The following is a 22,541-nucleotide window of genomic DNA, read 5'->3' on the forward strand; positions in this document are numbered from 1 at the left end:
CAGTGTACCCGCCCCCCCAAGAGAAAAGATGCCTTGACTTTTTTCCCCACGTTTTCCTGTGAGGTTGGTGAGTTAGATACGACTTTAGTCCCATTTTTCAGATTCGGAAACTGGGGCACATCATGGCTAAGCAGCTCACTCGGGCCTGAGTTAGGATCCCAGCCTGCAGTCTGGCCTTGTGGGGTTCAGCGTTGCACCCCAGAGAAGGCAATGAGCGGCTGATCCTCGGCCGCTCCGGGCTCCCTGGCCCCTGAGGGCGCCTGCGGCTGGCGCGGGCTTCCGCACGGGGGCGCTGTTGGCACGTGCTGCGGGGGCCCGCGAGTCCAGGTTGCCTCGTGCCGACCCCAGGTGCCGCCAGGCTGTGGCCGCGGGGCGGAGGTGGCGCGGCGAGGGCTGAGGGGAGCCATAAAAAGTGGCGGGCCGACTCCGCGGCGCTGAGGCAGCGGCGGGGCGATGGTCCGGCGGCGGCCGTGAGGCGGCCCCAGCAGGGGGAACCATGAAGGGTAACAGCAGCGCGCTGCTCAACGCCTCGCAGCAGGCGCCGGGCGGCGGGGACGGGGCGCCGCCGCGCGCCTCCGGGCTGGCCTCCACGCTCGCCTTCATCCTCATCTTCACCATCGTGGTGGACATCCTGGGCAACCTGCTGGTCATCCTGTCTGTGTACCGCAACAAGAAGCTCAGGAACGCAGGTAGGGCAGCCGGGCTTCGGCCCGCCTCAGCCGCTCGGTTCCGTCCCGTTTCCTGACAGAGACCCAGGCCCGCCGCGAGCGGAGACCGTGGCCAGCGTCCCTTGTCTCAGCCTCAGGGGCCAGCGCGTCCCCCGGCTCCCGTCCCCGGGCTCCCCCGTTCTGAAGTTCTGGGGTTCTTAGATTGAGCGACACTGGGAACAGCTGCAGAAAGTTTCCCAAGAAGCCCTTTCGAGTCAGATCCACCAGCCGAACGGTTGCTCCTGGGTAACGGAGTTCACTCAACTTTGCTGAGAGGACGTGAAGATGTTTAAGTTGGCCAGTGCAGGAGCAGTGGCCTCGTTTGGTGGCCAGCAGTTGTCCGTTGTTGGCGCATAATCGGAAGGAACTGTAGGTCCCTTGCAAAGTGGCTTTGCTCCTCCAAGTACACAAGTTTAGGTTTTCAAAAAAGAAGTGTATTTTTTTTTTTTAATTATTTGTGACACACACAGACTGGGGGAGAGAGAAAAGGAGAGAGACAATTGGGATATGGCAAGTGCTTTCATCTGTGGTGGTAGGAAAGGGTACATTTACATATGAATATAACGTGGGACTAAAGCTAATTTTGTGCTTGAGTTACACTTGCTCTTCCCTCTGAGTGACGAATTGGAACTGATTTATCCTGGGTAGGAACCTGTGGACAGTTTCCCCATAAGACACAGGATGTTCACACCACAACATGATGATGGAGTAGATACCTGGTTTCTCATCCAGGCAAACTTTTGGGTAGAGTTGGAGAAGGATCCATGCATTTTACATATCTTCCCAGAGCGACTTTTTTGTTCTAACCAGGTAGTTGGTAACTACTCTCATTTTGTTTACCTCCTTTTTGAGTAGCACAGTCCTTTTTTTCCCCCCTTTTTGGTCATGTTTGGGACCATACTTAGTTTAAGAAGAAGCAAATGAGAATATGAATCGAAGTTAGTAATCCAAATAAACTAACTTCCTAAATGCTTGGCTTACACTAGAGGAATTGGTGTTGAGCCAGAAATGGTGTTGAGCCATGAGTTAAGGGACCGAATCCTGTGTTGGTCATTCTCTGTAGTGGAAAGCAGTGTTACCCACTAAGAAGAACTGAGGGCGTAGCCTGGTTACATAGACTAGAAGTTTTGATTCTAGCATGTTTGATTCTCAGAGCTCACCCTGCTTCTTGGTTACTTGAGAAGTTTGAGTCCTGCAGTAACTTTCAGTAAAAAAGTGTTCAAATACCTGGAAGAACTCTTGTGTTTTTTGAAAGGTACTCCTTTCACACTATTTTGTATTCAGTTGATTTTTAAGCAGCATTTGGAGAAGAGGATCTATAAAATACTGCAATTCTTGAAGCTGACCGGGAGATCCTCCATGAACTTTCATCTGTGAGGCATTAGGACTTTCTTGTTTTAATAAAGACACTTTTACTCAAATGGAACACTGTTGCAATATGAACCATCTGAGGCTTTCTAGAAGAGATGGCAATTCAAAATAGGAATAGAGATACTTAATTCATATATGAGCTTGGGGATGCTTATTAAAAGTTCTTATGATTGTTTAGTTCCTCCCATTTCCATTGGGTTTATTTTAATTTTGTGTATGAAGAGATTAAAAAAAAAGAGACTAGAAAATCCAAGATTAAAAACACTAAGCCAACTCAGCTTTGAAGTAGTACTTTCTTTTGGAAATCTGATTTAATTTCAGTTAGTTATTCTTCCCCCTCCCCTCATGAGAATATGTTGGCATTGGGCTTCCTGAGGAAGAAATTAAAAATGTTTAACAGCCTGCTTAGTGGGGGCACTGGCCAATCAGAGCAGATACAGGCTCCAAACAACCAGTAGGGTCTTAGGTGCTAGCAGAATGCTTGCTCTGCTCTTGCTCAAAGTGGGATGCTAGAACTGGTCCTACTGCAACGTATCTTTTGAGGACATTTCATGGCCTAACAGGAATATTCCTCAGGGGAACACCAGGATTACATCCTTGCTATCTACGTTCTGATTTGAGAAAACAGCTAAGTTACATAAACTTCATTTTCCACATTCCATTTGTTAAATATGGAATAACCTCATCTTTGAGCCTCATCATATTGTTGTAATTATCCAGTGAATTAATGCATATAAAATACTTTGAAAAGGGTAAAGCAGATAGTGTTTTTTAAATGCTTTTATTTCTGCATTTGATTTATTGGAAAAACCAGAAACTGAGAGAGTTCTGTCCACTGGTTTATTTCCCAAATGCCTACAACAGCCAGTGCTGGAATTCAATCTGGGTCTCCCACATGAGTGATAGGGGCAAGTACTGGGCTGTCGCTGTTGCATCTCAGGGTGTATACATTAACAAGGAGTTGGACTGAGGAGTACAGCTAGGCCATGAATCCAGGCAATCTGATGTTGGGACACGGGGATCCCAAGCAGCCTCTTAACTACTGCACCAAAAACTTACCCTGCAAGTAATGTTGTGTTGTGAGTTTTTTTCTTTCAGTTTATTCAAAACAATTGCACTATAAACTTATGATTTGTATGCTTTTCCATATGTACATTAGAGTTAAGTAAAACATTTAATGAAGAAGATACAAAACGAGAATATGATAATATCTTGCCTCAATTATCTGGCCATCTAACCTTTATCTTTGTAGGATATAGCCCTAAAAATGGACATTAGGAAGCTCTCACTATAGCCAATTTGTTCTAATTTAGAGTTACACCAAACTATGATGCTAGGGTCTAGATCCACATAGATTGTAAGCATGAAATTTTAAGGAAGATGACACACTTAGCAAAATAGCACATGGTGAACCAACTGCATGTTTGAAATAGACTCATTTAAAGCAGATCTGAAGAACTGAACAAGCACAACATGTTGCAGGTACACTGTGAGGAAACAGATAGCCCTATTCACCATTAACTACTCTTAAAAAGGGCAGAGTATAAAAATCTATTCGTTAACTGTGACCCCAGTGCATCAAGGAAAGAAAGGTTCAGTCATGTACAGTGTGTTCTGTGTAAGAAGACTGGTTCAATGTACTTTCTTTCTTTCTTTTTTTTTTTGACAGGTAGAGTGGACAGTGAGAGAGAGAGACAGAGAGAAAGGTCTTCCTTTGCCGTTGGTTCACCCTCCAATGGCTGCCGCGGCTGCCGCGCTGCGGCCTGCGCACTGCGCTGATCCGATGGCAGGAGCCAGGTGCTTCTCCTGGTCTCCCATGGGGTGCAGGGCCCAAGCACTTGGGCCATCCTGCACTGCACTCCCAGGCCATAGCAGAGAGCTAGCCTTGAAGAGGGGCAACCGGGACAGAATCCGGCGCCTCGACCGGGACTAGAACCTGGTGTGCCTGCGCCGCAAGGCGGAGGATTAGCCTATTGAGCCGTGGCGCTGGCCTCAATGTACTTTCAGAAAGATATTCATTTAAAGCAGTTTCTTATTTTTAATCTGGGCATACAGCAAGGTAAACTGTCAGTAATTATTTTAGTCTAGTAGTTTCTGTTGTTATAAAAACATACTTGAGGGATTGAAGAGAAATTAAAGACTACTAACTTGATTTTTCTCTTTTACGAATTGTGAGCAAATGATGGCCTGTATTTGGTCGACTTGTTGCTTATGTCCAATACTCAGGCCTTATCTATTACCCTTGGGCCCTATTCATCATCTATAATCAATACTGAGGGCCCCGTTGCCCTGAATGGTGAATAGACTGAGTTCATGGTACTTGATTGGGTCCTTGGCCATTCTGTTCACCATTATTCGGATTTTGTCTCCTCTTTCCCCTGTCTTCCCTTTCCCTTCCTTTCTTCTCTTCCCTTACTTTTTCTTTTCTTTGCTCACACTGTTTCTTATTCATTGGCCTCCAATATGTTTCAATTGCTATAATTGGATTCAGTACAGATCACACTTAATATATCTTGCTAATTTTGTCTGTTGTACACCAGCAGAAAAGACAGCACTGAACTTACAAGCATGTTATATTCCAGAAGTTAATTTGTAAATTTTTTTAGGGTATCTTACAGTGTTGTGGGTCTTATTCTAACCCAGAAAATCATACAGAACAATGTAGCAGAAATAATATTCGGAGTTGCTGGATGACCTGGAACCCAGGAGGTCATGGAAGTACCCTAATGTACTCTGACCTCAGAGTTCACATCTTCTTAGGAGCTTGTGAGGATGGGACAGAGTGATAAATGTGAGAGAGACCAGGAGGAAGCCCCAGATACTGCTGCAGAGTTGTCAGGAGAGTGCTCAGGTCAAAGACAGATGAAGGTGGAATCTTCATCAGGGATAGAATGGAAACAAGTGTAAATCTATGCAGGTGCTCATAAATGGAGTACTCTTGTGCTGGGGACAAGCATAGCCAGTACTGTAGGGAAGTGGGGAAGGAGCTGGTCAACAGAATGAATCCAGACTCTGGTCTTCAGAGTGTCTCGTTGAGTGGATCTGGGATTGTAGATGGGTCCTTGTCTTCCTGGACTGCTTTCCCCATCAGAAAAATGATGGTGTTGTGTAGGACTTGTGAGGTTCTTTGCAGTTCTAACTCAATTGCTTTGATTTTCAAAGTCATTACATTCATGACAGAGTTGGAAGTCATAAGGCTTGAAGTTGCCTAGCAGTGGGGAGGATCGTGGATATAGTGACATACGTGTGTGATGATAACGGGCATCTTAGATCTAGGAGTATATCCTTAGAAATGTGTGCTTCACTAGTCCTAAATTATCTGATTCCATTCTCACATGTATATTTCTGCTAGAAAAAAATATATGTTAATGACATCTGGTTTCCCTGCTTTTCTTCCTAAGGAATGTTTATAAGTTTTAAAAATTTTCATGTAGTTTTTCCTACTTGGAAGAAGATGAGGTTACCAACTACACAAAATAATTCAAGCCTCCTTTGGTGGGGCTTCCTGACTGAGAAGTAATGGACTGATACCCTGAGAAATAATGCAGGTTCTCGTGAGTCGAGTAGGGATACTCAGCATGAGCTAATGCTGTGTGAAAGTGACCCAGTCTCTGGAGTGAGGGAATTTCATGCCCTTGGTAGGGCCAAGGTGAGCAACTAGACCTGTAACCACTTGGGAAGAACAGTCTAAACAGGTGGCCAGCCTAGCTGTTCTGTTTGCAACAATACATAGCTAAAGTATAGCAGGACTCAGGGCTCACACACTTTGAGCACATCACTTATACTTAGGAGTTTAAAGGGGAATGAAAAATAAACTCTTATCTATGCTGTGAACAGTTCTGAAATAATCACCCTACAACATCAATCTGAGATGTCTGTGTTGAGGTCATAAAAGTGATTATGGTTTACTGGTGGTTTGAAGACCAGTGCAGTCTGGGATCTTTAAAAACAAAAACATAAAGTATTAATGCATCACTCCAATCACAAAAGAAAACTTTAAAAATTGTGCATTTTGAACAGTAGTTTTGGATTTTTTATCCTTTCAGGAATTTTTACTGTTCTGTAAAGCCTCATTTTTGCCTCTTGTGCTAATCTCTTCTCACTGTAAATGATGCTTTGCTGTGATTTACTTAATATCCACTGGCAGCAGATATAAAGTAGGTAGAACAGCAATAAAAATCTCACTTCTGAAATTGAGCACTTGGGGCAGATGTCGACAGTCTGATATGTGTCTTTTTAAAGATTTATTTATTTGAAAGGCAGAGTTACAGAGAAGGGGGGGGGAGAGAGAGAGAGAGAGAAAGAAAGAGAGAGAGAAAATGTGAATCTTCCATCTGTTGGTTTACTACCCAAATGGCTGCAACGGACCAGGCCGAAGCAAGGAATTACGAGCTTCCTCTGGGTCTCCTACATGGGTGCAGGGGTCCAAGCACTTGGTCCATCCTCTGCTACTTTCCCAGGCACATTGACAGGGAGCTGGATTGGAAATGGAGCAGCCAGAACTCAAACTGGCACCCATATGGGATGCTGGTGCTACAGGTGGCAGTGTAACCTGCTTTACCAGAGTCCTGGCTCCGTGGTATGGTGTCTTAATACTACATTGTAAATCTAAACCTGTCAAGGTAAAGCCTTGGCATCCTTCTAATTGTTTAATGTATCATTGATTATGAAGAAACTGCTAGCTATCTTTGGTGAACATTCCAATTCAAATAAAAGTAGTTTTGAAATGAACATTTGAAACAACAGTTAAGATGCTGCATAACCAAATGCTTGGGTTTGAGTCCTGGCTCTGCTGTCAATTCCAGCTGCCTGCTAATGTAGACCCTGTGAGGCAGAAATGATGGCTGAAGTATCTGGAGATCCAGTTTGAGTTCCAGGCTCCTGACTTCAGCCTGGCCCAGCCCTGGCTCTTGTGGGCGTTTGGTAAGTGAACTAGCGGGTGGGCAATCTCTCTGTTTCTTTGACTTTCAAATAAAATAAAAGTAAATAATACATTTTTAAAATTTAAAAAAAATTATAAGTAGTTTAGGTTTTAAATTTTTATTTTATTTTGAGAGAGAGAGAGAGAGAGAGAGAGAGAGCGAGCGAGCGAGGGCGAGTCTTCTATCCATTAGTTAATTTCCCAAATGCCTAAAACAGCTAGAGTAGGGGCCAGGTGGGAGTCAAGAGACTATAACTTCATCTGGGTCCCTCATATGGGTTAGCAGGGACCCAAGTACTTGAGCCATTACCTTCTGACTCCCAGGGTGAGCATTACCAGGAAGCTGGAATCAGGAATGGATCCAGGAGTCAAACCCAGGCACTCCAGTATGGAATGCAGGTGTTGTAAGTGGTGTCTTAACTGGTATGCCAAATGTCCACCATGAATTAGATTATTTAATAAAAGTTATGTACTTTAATTTTTATTGAAAGTCAGACAAGCAAACATACATAGACACACATGCGCACATGCGCACACACGCGTGCACATACACACACAGAAATCTTCATCTACTGCTTCATTCCCCAAGAACTCAGAACTCAAGTCAGGTCTACCATGTGGGTGGCAGTGATCCAAGGACTTGAGCCATCATCTGCTACCTCCCAGTGTGGACATTAGCAGGAAGCTGGATCAGATGCAGAGGAGCTGGGATTCAAACCAGACATTCTGTGATGGGAGTGTCTCAAGTGGTATCTTAACTGCTCAGTGAAATGCCCACTCCTGAATCAGGTTTTCAATCCTACACTAAAAAAATTATTTATAAATTTGTGTTTGAAATATTTTCAAGCTTGAAAATATGAAAGTATGTCTCTGTTGGGATAGCACTTTGTGTTATACTTGTCCCAGAGAGCTGTTGGCCTCATATCTGTCTTTTACAAAACAGAAAAGTAACATTTTCTTCTTTATAGTGTCTTGTGCTTTGTATTTATGCACACAGATCAATTCACAGTTTTCAGAGAACTTTCCTGTATTGTTCTTTATTTATCCATATGACAAGCTCCTCAGGGAGATAAGAAAGACAAAACCCAAAATTTCACAGAAAATTAATCCATTTTCTCAGTCCAGAACACAAGCCCATATAGTACAGTGGAAAGAGCACAGGAATTAAAGTTTGAAAACCCAGGTTGAATCTTATGTCTGAAATATCTGTATTTGTAATGTGTTTTGTATCTAGTTACTTAACTTCTCTAAGCCTCTTTTTCTATATCTGTCCAAAGGAGTTAATACTAATTATCTCACATGTTTGGTGGGGAGATAACTTAGATTCAGTTCATCAGTCTATCCATCCATCCATCAACCTATCCACATATCTATCTTTTTGAAGTTTTGAAGTATTATATAAATAATGATAATATTATATTATGCATTCTATAGCTATATAATATATTATACAACTAGCTCTAGATTATTTTATGTCACTTTTTCAAATTTTAATGTATTTCATTTATTTGAGAGAGAAGGAGAGATATACAGAGAACTCCCACTCATTGGTTCACTCCCCAAATGACAGCAACAGCTGGAGCTGGGCCAGGCTTCAGTCAAGAACCAGGGACTCAATTGGAGTCTCTCACAGAGACAGAGATTAAGCTACTTGAGGCATCACTTGCTGTCTCCAAGGGAGCACATTAGCAGACAGCTGGAATTCAGAGCAGAGCTGGGACTCAAACCCAGGTGCTGTGATATTAGATGCAGGCATCCCCATCAGCATTTTAACTGCAAGGCAAACCCTTGCCCCTGTATGTCTTTCTTTCTTTATTTGAAAGGAAGAGTTACACAGAGAGAAGGAGGGAGGGAGAGAGAGAGAGAGGGCCTTCCATCCGTTGGTTCACTTTCCAGGTGGCCACAATGGCCGGAGCTGTGCCAGGAGCCAGGAGCTTCCTCTGGGTCTCCCACATGGGTGGAGGGACCCAAGGACTTGGGCCATTATGTACTGCTTTCCCAGGCCATAGTTGAGAGCTGGATTGAAAGTGGAGCAGTGGGGACTCGAACTGGTGCCCATATGGGATGCCAGCACTGTAGGCAGCGGCTTTACTCACTACATCACAGCACTGGCCCCCCTGTATTTATTTTTAAATGTTCATTTCTTTTAAGTGTACTTTTTGTTTAAAAAGTAGACAATACAAATGATAGAAATCAAAATCAGCCGGAAATTGAAAGTTTAGGATTTAGTAGTCATTTGTGATACTATGCAAATATTACACACTTGTCTGTTTTGTAGTAACCATTACCACCCCACAGCAAGTAGGTCTGCGATTCCAAGGCTGATTATTTCAACATCCAAATTGTTTCCAAGTTTTAGATGAATCAGCCCTAGACATTCCAAAAAATTTCTTTTTTTTTCTTTTTTTTTAAACTTTTATTTAATGAATATAATTCCCAAAGTACAGCTTATGGATTACAATGGTTTCCCCCCCAATAACTTCCCTCCCACCTGCAACCTTCCACTTTCCCACTCCCTCTCCCCTTCCATTCACATCAAGATTCATTTTCAATTCTCTTTATACACAGAAGATCAGTTTAGTATCTATTAAGTAAAGATTTCAACAGTTTGCACCCACATAGCAACATGAAGTGAAAAATAATGTAGGAGTACTAGTTATAGTACTAAATTACAATGTACAGCACATTAAAGACAGATATCCTACATGATATATTTTTTAAATTAATTAATTTTCCATGCAATTTCCAATTTAACACCAAGTTTTTTTTTCATTTTCAATTATCTTTATATACAGAAGATCGATTCAGCATATACTAAGTAAAGATTTCATCAGTTTGCACCCACACAGAAACACAAAGTGTAAAATACTGTTTCCGTACTAGTTATAGCATTACTTCACATTGGACAACAGATTAAGGACAGATCACACATGAGACATAAGTACACAATGACTCCTGTTGTTGACTTAACAATTTGACACTCTTGTTTATGGCGTCAGAAATCTCCCTAGGCTCTCGTCATGAGTAGCCAAGGCTATGGAAGCCTTTAGGGTTCGCCGACTTCGATCTTATTCTGACAGGGTCATAGTCAAAGTGGAAAATCTCCCCTCCCTTCAGAGAAAGGTACCTCCTTCTTTGATGGCATGTTCTCTCCACTGGGATCTCACTCACAGAGATTTTCATTTAGTTTTTCTTTTTTTTTTTTTTTGCCAGAGTATCTTGGCTTTTCATGCCTAAAATACTCTCATGGGCTCTTCAGCCAGATCCAAATGCCTTAAGGGCTGATTCTGAGGCCAGAGTTCTATTTAGGACATCTGCCATTCTATGAGTCAGCTGTGTATCCTGCTTCCCATGTTGGATCCTTCTCTCCCTTTTTGATTCTATCAGTTAGTAGTAGCAGACACTAGTATTGTTTGTGTGATCCCTTTGACTCTTAGACCTATCAGTGTGATCAATTGTGAACTGAAGTTGATCACTTGGACTAGTGAGATGGCATTGGTACGTGCCACCTTGATGGGATTGTATTGGAATCCCTTGGCACATTTCTACCTCCACCATTTGGGGCAAGTTTGATTGAGCATGTCCCAAATTGTACATCTCCTCCCTCTCTTATTCCCACTCTTATATTTAACAGGGATCACTTTTCAGTTAAAATTTAAACACCTAAGAATAATTGTGTGTTAATTACAGAGTTCAACCACTAGTACTAGAACAACAACAACAACAAATACTAAATAGGATAAAGTATTACATTGTACATCTAGAGTCGGGACAAGAGCTGATAAGTTCATTGTTTCTTATAGTGTCCATTTCACTTCAACAGGTTTCCCCTTTGGTGCTCAGTTGTCGCCGATCAGGGAAAACAAATGACATTTGTCCCTTTGGGACTGGCTTAATTCACTCAGCATGATGTTTTCCAGATTCCTCCATCTTGTTGCAAATGACTGGGTTTCATTGTTTCTTACTGCTGTATAATATTCTATGGAGTACATGTCCCCTAATTTCTTTATCCAGTCTACTGTTGATGGGCATTTGGGTTGGTTCCAGGTCTTAGCTATTGTGAATTGAGCTGCAATAAACATTAATGTGCAGATGGCTTTTTTATTAGCCAAATTAATTTCCTTTGGGTAAATTCCAAGGAGTGGGATGGCTGGGTTGTATGGTAGGGTTATATTCAGGTTTCTGAGGAATCTCCAGAATGACTTCCATAGTGGCTTAACCAGTTTGCATTCCCACCAACAGTGGGTTAGTGTCCCTTTTTCCCCACATCCTCTCCAGCATCTGTTGTTGGTTGATTTCTGAATGTGAGCCATTCTCACCGGGGTGAGGTGAAACCTCATTGTGGTTTTGATTTGCATTTCTCTGATGGCTAGTGATCTTGAATATTTTTTCATGTGTCTGTTGGCCATTTGGATTTCCTCTTTCGAAAAATGTCTATTGAGGTCCTTGGCCCATCTCTTAAGTGGGTTGTTTGTTCTGTTGTTGTGGATTTTCTTGATTTCTTTGTAGATTCTGGTTATCAACCCTTTATCTGTAGTATAGTTTGCAAATATTTTTTCCCATTCTGTCGGTTGCCTCTTCACTTTCCTGACTGTTTCTTTTGAAGTACAGAAACTTCTCAATTTGATGCAATCCCAAATGTTAATTTTGGTTTTGACTTCCTGTGCTCCTGGGGTCTTTTCCAAGAAGTCTTTGCCTGTACCTGTATCTTGCAGGGTTTCTCCAATGCTCTCTAATAATTTGATGGTTTCGGGTCGTAGATTTAAGTGGGATGTTGACAGTCTGATTGCTGAGAATGGTCTTCATTCTCGCAGTAGATGCGGCAAAGAGCCCAAAAACTTTCTTGAACTAGTATAACCACCATTCAAAAGGTGATAACCTAACTGGTATTGCAGACATGGAATATGACTTCAAGCCAACAAAGTTCATGCTTAATACAATCTCCAATCTAATGGATTTCTTGTTAGTACTGTTGTTGTTTTCTTCCTGAAGCTCTCCCACAACATTTGAAATTGTTGAATCAAACAATTTTTTTTTTTTTTTACTTTTAGAGCTGTTTTAATTTCTCCTCCTTGCATGCTTACCTATTGTTTACGGTATTATGACTGTTTTGCTCTGGTTGTGAAGGACATTTTACAAATTTGCCAACTAAAATCCCCTGGAATTTTGGACAGTAGTTTCATACTTGCAAATATGTGATTGTTCTAATCTTCAGTTCCTCCAGCTATTCATCTCATAAGAAAGTATTCCTGGTAGCAATTTTGGACACTAAATTAATCAGGGATAAGATTGAGTTGTTTTGTTAGCTTTCAGAGTCATTTTTCTCTTGGCAAGCTTGAAAGTTAACCAAAGATAAAATAGTCCTGGATTAAAACTTCTGCTATTTGTTCTTAATGACATTGGTTGGTTCTGTTTTTAAAAATACATTCTTGAAAAGTACTTGCCTTGGAAGTTATTCTAAATTTCAATAGAGTTTCTGGAATTTATTCTTTATTAGCACCTTTTATAAACAATAATGAGTATTTAAGATTAAGAGTAAAGTCTTTGTTTAGGTACCTTAAGTTTTCTTCTTTTTCCTACATATTTTAAGTTGCATATCAGAAATACTTGTTTTCCAAAAAATGAAATTCATACACTTCTTTAGCTTCTAGGCTATCAAAGAGGTAATTATTTGTTTGTTTTTGGACACATTTGTGCCTGCATAGAACTTGGCATGGTATCTTTGGTGTCAGGGAATCATCTACTCCTCTTCATAACGATAATTTCTCAATTAGCACTATAATGTTTTCACCTCTCAATTGGTTGGCTAATCAAATTGACCTGAAACCTGAGGCCTTTCTGTGATATCGCAGTGAGTTTAATGTAAATTTATCATGCTGGAGATGAGAAACTTCTGGATGTTCTTGTTGAGGTGCTCCAAAATGGCAGTGCCAGGCTGTTACTTCAATCTATCTGGTTCCAGAGGCCATTTTTCAGAGGGAACATACAAAAAATTTATATAATTTGTATATTGTATTTATATATATTATATATATATATAGAGAGAGAAAATGAGAGTGAGCAGGATGAATAACTGGAGCCACAGTGAAATACAGAAAGATGGAAGAGCTAGGAACACAAGTAGGGTTAGGGAGACAGGCAAGCAAAGGAGGGCTCAGATGGGAGAGTCTATTAATGAGCAGGAAATTACCTGAGCAGGGTGTGGTCAGGGCAGTGTGTGATGTGGACAGAGTGTGGTGTAGGCAGTGTTTTGTCTAGACAGGAGATGACATTTTATAGGGTGTTAAAATATGCTGTGGACAGTGGGTGATATGAGTGGAGCATCGTGTCTACAGTGTGTTAGGTGACAGGTGAATTGAATGGACCTATTCTGTGGACAATGTGTTATATGAGCAGGGTGTTATTTTTGAGAGACTCTATGGAGGATAAAGGCTGAAGATAAGGGATTAGCAAGAACATCACTAAAGACTATGGAGGTATTCAAGCAGTGTAAGTGGAATCCAGGTAGAAAGTTGAGCAAAGTTTAAATGATGTGAATCGAAGTCAGGAGTGTGCAGTAAAATGGCTGGGAAGGAAATAGAAGCTGTGTTGTGGCCAGCTTTGTTTAAAAGCTTGACAGCAGAGGTAGAGGCTGAGAGCCAGAGAGGGAAGGGGAGGTACTGGAGCTTTGTTTGCATGGAGAGACCCCTGGAAGATTGCAGGGATTAGGGGAACTTCCTAGCCCTGGCTTCCTGGCCAGGGCCAAGCCTTTTGTGAAACTGAACACTTCATTTCTCCCATAGAGGAGAGACACATGGAGAGTATATTCAGCCAAAACCACATATGTACCACACACTCAGTTCCTCAACAGGATCTTTGTGATCTTGATTTATTACACAGTAAGGGACTGAAGCCCTGGGAAGCCATGACTTACCCAAGGTCTTTTCAGCAAATAGCATAGCCAGGATTGGAATCCAGGTGTGTTTTGTTTCTAATCTTCTGGTCCACACTGTCTCTAGTAATCTGAACAGACAAGTTGCTAAAACAGAATCCTTTTAAGGGTAAGGCATAGCTCATGTGCTTTGATGTCCAGAACGAAAGCCTCTCACGTTCCTTTGTGCTGCCAACAAATATTCCTTAATCACCATCCACATCCCAGCTTTGCCTTGCTGTACCATTAACATTCACGCACATGGAATTTTAAAAAATACAGGTCACATTTATAAATAGATTCTTCATTAAATCTGTCTTCCTAGATCTTAGTCTATGGATTTGTGTATAAAACAAATAAAATATGTTTCCAGGTGTATTTGAGGTATTTTTTTTTTCTAAGCTGGTTTTTTATCACGTTAATGCTAAAGTTCAAGCACGGTATTTTTTTGTTGTTGTTTTTTTCAATCTTACTGAATAATAATAATAATTCAGAAGGTCTCTAATCTTGCTTTCCACACAGTTAAAGCCCAGGCTGAAATGAAAGGAGGAATGAATATTGGCCTGTTGAGAAAAACCATCATGCTGGTAGATTGCAGCAAAAAAAGAAAGTAATTTCTGCTTTTGTGTAGGTTTAGTTTAAAAATTAAGTGTGCTTTAATTCATGTAGCAAACCACACTTGAGCACCTACTGTGTGCCAGAATTGGCTCAGAGTGAGAATATAAAACTCATACCCAAAGTCCTGGGCATAGTCTCTTAGAAGGACACAGGGTCTTATGCAAAACTGTGTAGTGACGTGTTGCTTTGCTATTGGAAGCATGTCCTCATACAGCAAGGATGAGAGGATTGAACAGCAATGCCAGAAAGCACTTAGAGTCTGTAACTTCTTCCCAATAGTAGCCTGGTTGATGGGTTGGTTGATTTCTGTGAGATAGCATGGTAGGCCCTTTTTTTTTTTTTTTTTTTTTAACCAAGGAGCCAGTGTCCTCTTTAGAACATCAGCTTTTCTTATTACAGAGCTGAAGGTCCTAATTTAGGTTGCCTGGGAACATAGCCTAAGGCAGAGATTTAATTCCCCAGCTTTAATGAGGGAGAGGAATTTGCTAAGTACATGAGGAAAGCAGATTAGTGCCAAAAGGGAAGACTCAAGCAATGACTCAGATAAAACCTAGACTTGGCCTGATCCATAAATTGGGTTCCTAAGCACAAATCCATCCACAGACTTGCCATTATTTGAGGTGAGGAGACTAATCTTTCATCCTCCACTGCAGTTGGTGGTTTTGGAGAAGGATGCAGATGAGAGGCAAATGGAGGCTTTTGGGACTCTTAGAAACTTCAGAAATAAGTACACCATCATGACAAAGGGCACTTGGGACAGATATTGGCAGAAGGTGTGCAGGAGCAGCTAGGAGACCAGGCCAGCATTTTAAAGAGAGCACGCAGAAGGGAATTAATTCTTGCTTCATCATTTCAAAGATATGATTATTACTGCATTAGGAACAAGAGGGCTAGAGCTGTATAAACATTGTTGATGAAAACCTTAAACTCAAAGAACAATGTCAGATAGGGTGAAGGATTTCTGTGTAATTCACATAAAAGCAGAGAGGAAGTGCTCATTCAAATGCAAGTCAGCCTGAGGCTTAGAGAGAGTGGGATTTTTAAAAAGCAGAAAAATGACTGGTAAAAGATAATGTGATCCAGGATAGGAAATTGTTATAGTCTCAAGTAGCTAAGACTTTCACTAGTTAAGAATGGAGCTGCATGTGCTCTCTTTGGCAGTACATATGCTAAAAAGAATGGAGCTGCCACAATGCCTCATGCCCTGCTTGGACCTTCTGAGTGTAAAAAAAAAATAAGCTACTTCTTCATTTGCCCCTTTCAAATATTAGATCTTACACAATATTCTTTTGTGAACCATGCTGATCCATGATTTGCATGGAAGGGATTTGTGGGGAACATAGTTTTGGTTTAGCTAAAGGTGACACAAGTTCAACAAGTCCACCTCTTGGCAACTTATTCCCTCTCTATATACAAGTATCCATATGGGATGCCAGCATCACAGGCCAGGGCTTTACCTGCTGTGCCACAATGCTGGCCTCTGTGGCTATGTTTTTTAGTCCCAAACCCATCTTTCCTCCACTCATCATGGTCCCTAAGCTGTGCAGATGGCTCAAAAGTTGGTTTCTAAAGTACTGGAAGTTTGGCATTCCTGCCTATATTGGGTTATTTTAGTTTTCCATTAATTTTAATAACAGGACATGGGAGTACTATTCAATCTAGGGATTTCTTATGTTCTAGACATATACTTTGTTGTTTCTCTTATGTAAAAACAACCCAGTTTCTCCCTTGATAATCAGGACTAATTAACCATTCAGCACAGTAACCCTCTTTGTCTATTGACTCATTGGAATGTGTTCAGGTGGCTTTCTCATCTTCTAGTTTAACAAAAGTATTAATATATCTCTTGATAGAAGCATTTCTCCTTTGTAACAAACTTTAGATCAACAGAACCTAAAGTTCTGGGGAAAGGAAACAAACACCTAGCTAGGGTGTCACCAGGGTAATTGTGAGAGGAGCAACTGCAATCTCCACCCTTGATTTTCTGATTACTGAATCCTGGCTGTGAATAAACAACCCTATATATTAGTCACTGCTTTAGAGCACACAGTGCCTTCTGGGGAAGAATACCAGCTATGGTTTGGCTGTGGTTTATCCTTCAGAATTTTAGTGCTGTAGCCTTAGACTCCAGGGTGGTTGTAGAACTTTTAAGAAATGGGGCTTAGTGGAGGGTAATTATCAGGGCTCAACCTCATGAATGCTGTCCCATGGGAATAGTCTACTCTGCTCAGAGTGGGTTAACACCCACAACAGTTGATTGTTATAAAAACAATAAACCTAGCTGGTACCTTTCTGGTTTCTTGCTCCCTGTCTCACCATGTGACCTTTTCCACATGTGTTACTGCTAATGTGATGCCATTTTCCATAAGGCTCTCACCTGAGCCCAGCATATGTAGGTGCCCTGGTCTTGAACTTCCAGAACTGTGAGCTAAATAAGAATCTTAATCATCCCCTAAGTGCCTTACCTCTGTTCTATCGCATTAGTGATAAAGTCCCAGCATCTGAATTTGGTGGGGATACCTTTCGACCATAGCAGTTGGATCAGATAGGTCAAGGGGTGGATTGGCTTTCTTGGTGTGGGATCCACTCCTAATCGACAGCTTTATGGATTACTTGGTAAATAAGTTGGTGGAACGTGTCAATGTTCGATATATATATTTTTTTCTTAGTGATAAGTGTATATATATATATATATATATATGTTTTTTTCTTAGTGGTAGAAGGGATGAATATAGCAAATTTTTTTCACCTTATGAAGCAATGCCAAGAACAATTTAAGTAATTCTCACCACTGCATGCCATGAACTCTTAGTGTTGCCTTTGCTGATGGAAACAGGATTGTTAATGTGTTAAATTGAGTCTTATTACAGAACCAATTGCAGATAACCCAAAAACAGCATAGAAAAACCATCCCAGTGGCCCACTTTTAGTATCAAATTCTGTATAGCAGTTCAGTCAAACCAAGAAGCAAAATCGCTAGGGCAGTTGTGGAAGCTGTTTCAATGGTTTATTTGAGGCTGTTGCTTCTGTATCTGGTGCTGGAGGATAAAGTTTCCAGAGGAGATAATTGTGGATTAAAGATGGACATTAAGAGGCAGCAAAAGGAAAATCAGAGCAATGGATGAAGGACCGGAACTCAGGAGCGTGAACCAGACTCTATGGCTGTGGTATCAAAGTTAGGGGTGAGGGTGTGGGTAAGGAAGACGTCTAAGATAGCCACAGGTCTCATGGAATTCAGTTCCTGGGTCTGAGGGGAGATGATAAGAAATAGAAATAATGGTAATAAGCAGAAAGGTAATACTGCCTGAGTTCGAGCATTTCCACAAGGAACTCACAAGTTAAATTTGAGAGAGGCAATTTAGACAAGGCAACTTCTTAGTTTTATTCATATTATGCATTGTTTTAATTCCAGTTTAAGAGTTTGTTCACCGAAACAAATATTTACTCTGCCTTTTATAGTCTGTATCTTTAGTCATAGGGGACCACTCAGTGTTTTTTCTTGTTGCTATTATAGTGTCTTCTATAGGGTTTTCCTTATATCCATCATCTCTTTATAATTTTGTAGTTCTAAGATGCTTTTGTAGAATTATAGTAGAAGAGACTGTAAGGCCTGGCCAGAGGGCTCAATGTTGGACCTCATGTTTGTTAGGAACATGTAAATTTTTAGGAAAGTTCACTGAGCAAAACTAGCAAATAACGAATATTCTTGTAGCACTAACTTTTTTTTATGACTTCAACCAATTTAAGTCCATATTTCTGTTTTCCTCATCTCTAAAATTAGTGATCACTGAAGAGTATACCTTTCAAGCTTAATATTTTATGATCCTATGATTCTTCCACAGTAAGGATTGGAGCTAAATCCAGCAAAGAAGAAATTGCTAGCCATGAGCAGATGTTATTTTAAATTTCAAATGCATTATTATGCTAGTTGGATAGAGTCTTGGATTTCTGTAAAAAAAAAAATGGACAGATCATTAATCACTCTGAAGTTGCAGGGCTGAGAATGGAATAGATGGCCTTACAATGTGCATAATTGTGATGAAATGATTTAATCATTTTTACTTAGTGGATGAAAAAGAATTTTCTTTCTCCTCCTCCCTACTTCCCCAACACACACTCCACACACATTTGCACAGCTATAATAAGGCTTTGAGTTGAGCTGTCTGGCAGTCACATGTGCATAGAGTCTGTGACTTATTTTTTTCTCCAAACATTTGTAAAATGGGATTAATTAAAATAAAATTAAACTAATTATTTAATTAATGTAATTACTAGAACAGTAATGAAGCATAATTACTGTCAAAATAAATGGAACAGAGGATTAAAGTCATGAAAGAAATTTATCACATCATTGCTGAATTGATTTTTAAACTCTTAATAATAAATCCCTATTAGACCAGTTTGTCCTTGTGACACTCTGGATAAAAATATACTATCTTAATGACTTTTTAACTTGTTGCAGAATTTCATGTATTACAAATATTTTAAATAATTAAACATTTTAAGTTAAAATATGCATATATATTGACTTAGGAACTTAAATATTACATTGGTAATTGAGACTGATCTGTGGGAAAAAGTAATTTGCCTTTATAACTTAATTTGGAATAATATAATCATCTTTTTTTAAAGACTGCTTTTATAATAATTTATCTGAAATTTCAACTTAAATGTTACAAACTTTGCCTTTCTTTTGTTCTGTGTGCTATTTTACTTTGTTTCTTTGAAAAAAAATTCTTGTAGTAAAGTTAATCAAATAGAAACTTCAAGTGCAAAAAGGACTATTTTATTTCAAATATTAGGAGGTAACAATTTTAGTTTACTGCATCAAGCATATGATCAAAGGGTAGTAAAGAGGATACAAATTTGAGGAAGACATGGTCTGAGCAGGCTATAGTCTAGGAATATAGGAGAGACAAGTTTAGAAGGCAGGACACAATGTCAGTCTGTGTGGAATGTGCTTTCCCATCCTGGTTTGTATCACTTCCTTATAATTTCCTCGTATCCTGTCTGTATGCGTCTTAGCTCTGTTCTAATTTTGTTCATTTCCCTAAGTTTTCCTGTGTGTTCATTCCTATTTCCCAGCACCTATTATATGCATTAAATAAACTTCTATTGAACAGAATTTGTTTGCTTAAATCAAAGATGATATAAATAAAGTGATTTTGGAGCTTTTAAGGTAGGAGGCGCTTTTTTTGGAAAATAAACAAAGGCTTTGTTCACAATGGATGTGGGAGAATGAATAAAATTGTAAAATCTGGAGTGAGGGTCCATTGGATGCAACAGGAATAGAAGATAATGGAGTTTCGAAAGGAAAGGGTGTATTTGCAGATCATCTCATAAAATTCAACTGAAGTTTTTTTTTTGCTATACTTTAAAAAATGCACTGAGTTATTAATATAGGATATCATCACTTATAGTACTTGGGTTTAATTTTTGTACCTTAAATTCTTTATAAAAGCTAAGAGAATTTTACCATTTCCTTTGGCTTGAGGTAAGACAGTTGTAGAAGATAAGCAATATTTACAGCATAAGACATTGTGGTTAGTACTTGACATAGATTACATTATTTAATGCTTATCACAACTTAGAATATGTCATTGTCTCCATCTTATTGGAAAGGAAACCGAAGGTTGGCAAATTAAAGGAACTTGCTCAGTTAGATAGAGGGTAAGAGGCGAAAACAATGTTCTAATCCAGACAGCTGATGAGAGAGCCTTTTTCTCTTGATTCTTATGCTTTGGACAAGGATCCAGTGCTGTCCAACATTACAAGACTGAGGCTAATTTGAGAACAGTTAAAAAACTGGAGAGGGAAAGAAGACCTGGAACTTAAGGAACTCATTTGCTGGCTTGAGAAATAACATGAGATGACATTTTTCAAGTAATGTAGAAAGTTCTGGAACAAACAATATATTATAAATGTAATGAACTCAGGGCTTCTTAAAAGAAGAAAAACCAAAATTCAAAAGGCAATAATTTTGAACGTGGAATATGTCCTATTTTTGGTATGCAGAAACTTGTGAACAGTGGATTTGATTGGACAAGAGGAGCAATGGGCTTACTTCCTGCTGAAAATGGCCTCCACTTCATTGATAATGGAGAAGTAGCTTTGATGTCAGGTTGTTCAAGTTGTTGGAACAGCACTGTGACTAATATCTATGAAAGAAAACCCATGCAGTCCATGTAAAACTGGCATTAACCTGTGTTTTATAAACCTCTCTTTTTTAGGAAATATATTTGTGGTGAGCCTAGCAGTTGCAGACCTAGTGGTGGCTGTTTATCCATACCCCTTGGTGCTGATATCTATATTTAATAATGGATGGAACCTGGGATATCTACACTGCCAAATTAGTGGCTTCCTGATGGGCTTGAGTGTCATTGGATCAATATTCAATATCACTGGGATCGCCATTAACCGCTACTGCTACATCTGCCACAGTCTCAAGTATGACAAGCTGTACAGTAACAAGAATTCCCTCTGCTATGTGTTCCTGATATGGATGTTGACGCTTGTGGCAGTCATGCCCAACCTGCATACCGGAACCCTCCAATACGATCCAAGGGTCTATTCCTGTACCTTCTCACAATCTGTCAGTTCAGCGTACACGATAGCTGTGGTGGTTTTCCATTTCATCATTCCAATGCTCATCGTCATCTTCTGTTACTTGAGAATTTGGATCCTCGTTCTTCATGTGAGACGGAGAGTGAAGCCTGACAACAGACCCAAACTGAAACCACAGGACTTCAGGAATTTCATCACCATGTTTGTGGTCTTTGTACTTTTTGCCATTTGCTGGGCTCCTCTAAACTTCATTGGCCTTGCAGTGGCCTCAGACCCTGTCAGCATGGTATCCAGAATCCCAGAATGGCTGTTTGTGGCTAGTTATTACATGGCATATTTCAACAGCTGTCTCAATGCAATCATATATGGACTACTGAACCAAAATTTTCGGGAGGAATATAGAAGAATTATAATCTCAATGTGTACAGCAAGGATGTTCTTTGTGGACAGTTCTAATGATGTAGTAGATAGGATTAAATGCAAACCCTCTCCATTAGTGACCAACAATAATTTAATAAAAGTGGACTCTGTTTAAGATTGTAAAGCATTATTGGCAAACTTCATGTTGGCTTTTCTCTTGATATGTGTCTAGAAAAACAGTGCTTGAGGAAATCCTCTGCTCTTTAAGGGTTGCCTCTGTGGTTTCTGAGCTAATGTATGATGAGTTTGTGAACAAGTAATTCTACTTATTGAGAGAGGTGCAGAGCATATAGAAATGTATATGTTTTTTTTCTTTTTTTAATTAATTAATTTTTTATTTTTTTAACATTTATTTAATGAATATAAATTTCCAGTGTACAGCTTATGGATTACAATGGCTTCCCCCTCCCATAACTTCCCTCCCACCCGCAACCCTCCCCTCTCCCGCTCCCTCTCCCCTTCCATTTGCATCAAGATTCATTTTCAATTCTCTTTATATACAGAAGATCAATTTAGTATAAAGATTTCAACAGTTTGCACCCATATAGAAACACAAAGTGAAACATACTGTTTGAGTACTAGTTATAGCATTAAATCAAAATGTAAGGCACATTAAGGACAGAGATCCCACATGAGGAGCAAGTGCACAGTGGCTCCTGTTGTTGACCCAACAAATTGACACTCTAGTTTATGGCGCCAGTAACCATCCTAGGCTGTCGTCATGAGTTGCCAAGGCTATGGAAGCCTTCCAAGTTTACCGACTCTGATCATATTTAGACAAGGTCATAAAAGACAGAGTGAGGATAGTAACCAATGATCCTAAGAGTGGCATTTACCAGGTTTGAACAATTATACAGCATTAAGTGGGGAAGAGGACCATCAGTACACACAGGTTGGGAGTAGAGCCATTGGTGGTAGAGTAGAGGTTATGATTACAAAGGAATGAGGCCCAAGTGCACTAGATAGGGCCTAGAACAAAGGACAGAGTCATTATTAGAGGAGCTAAGAAAGGTGCTGTCCAAGCTACTAT

The 22,541-nt window shown here is 40.2% G+C and overlaps 1 protein-coding gene across 1 annotated transcript; it reads left to right on the forward strand.

The window, feature by feature from the left end:
- The first annotated feature begins 478 nt into the window (after positions 1-478).
- Positions 479-21,626, forward strand: MTNR1A (melatonin receptor 1A). Its single transcript, XM_062213430.1, has 2 exons — positions 479-689; positions 20,758-21,626. Exons 1-2 carry the CDS (start codon positions 497-499, stop codon positions 21,624-21,626), a joined length of 1,062 nt encoding a protein of 353 aa, XP_062069414.1. The 5' UTR covers positions 479-496.
- Positions 21,627-22,541: the final 915 nt, after the last annotated feature.

Source organism: Lepus europaeus, chromosome 16 (assembly GCF_033115175.1).
Source record: "Lepus europaeus isolate LE1 chromosome 16, mLepTim1.pri, whole genome shotgun sequence".
Lineage (NCBI taxonomy): Eukaryota > Metazoa > Chordata > Mammalia > Lagomorpha > Leporidae > Lepus > Lepus europaeus.

Bases quoted from the DNA above. Each gene is read 5' to 3' on its own strand.
- MTNR1A (XM_062213430.1), top strand. From the start codon at position 497: ATGAAGGGTAACAGCAGCGCGCTGCTCAACGCCTCGCAGCAGGCGCCG. The intron at 690-20,757 runs GTAGGGCAGCCG...TCTCTTTTTTAG, and splicing joins CAAGAAGCTCAGGAACGCAG to GAAATATATTTGTGGTGAGC.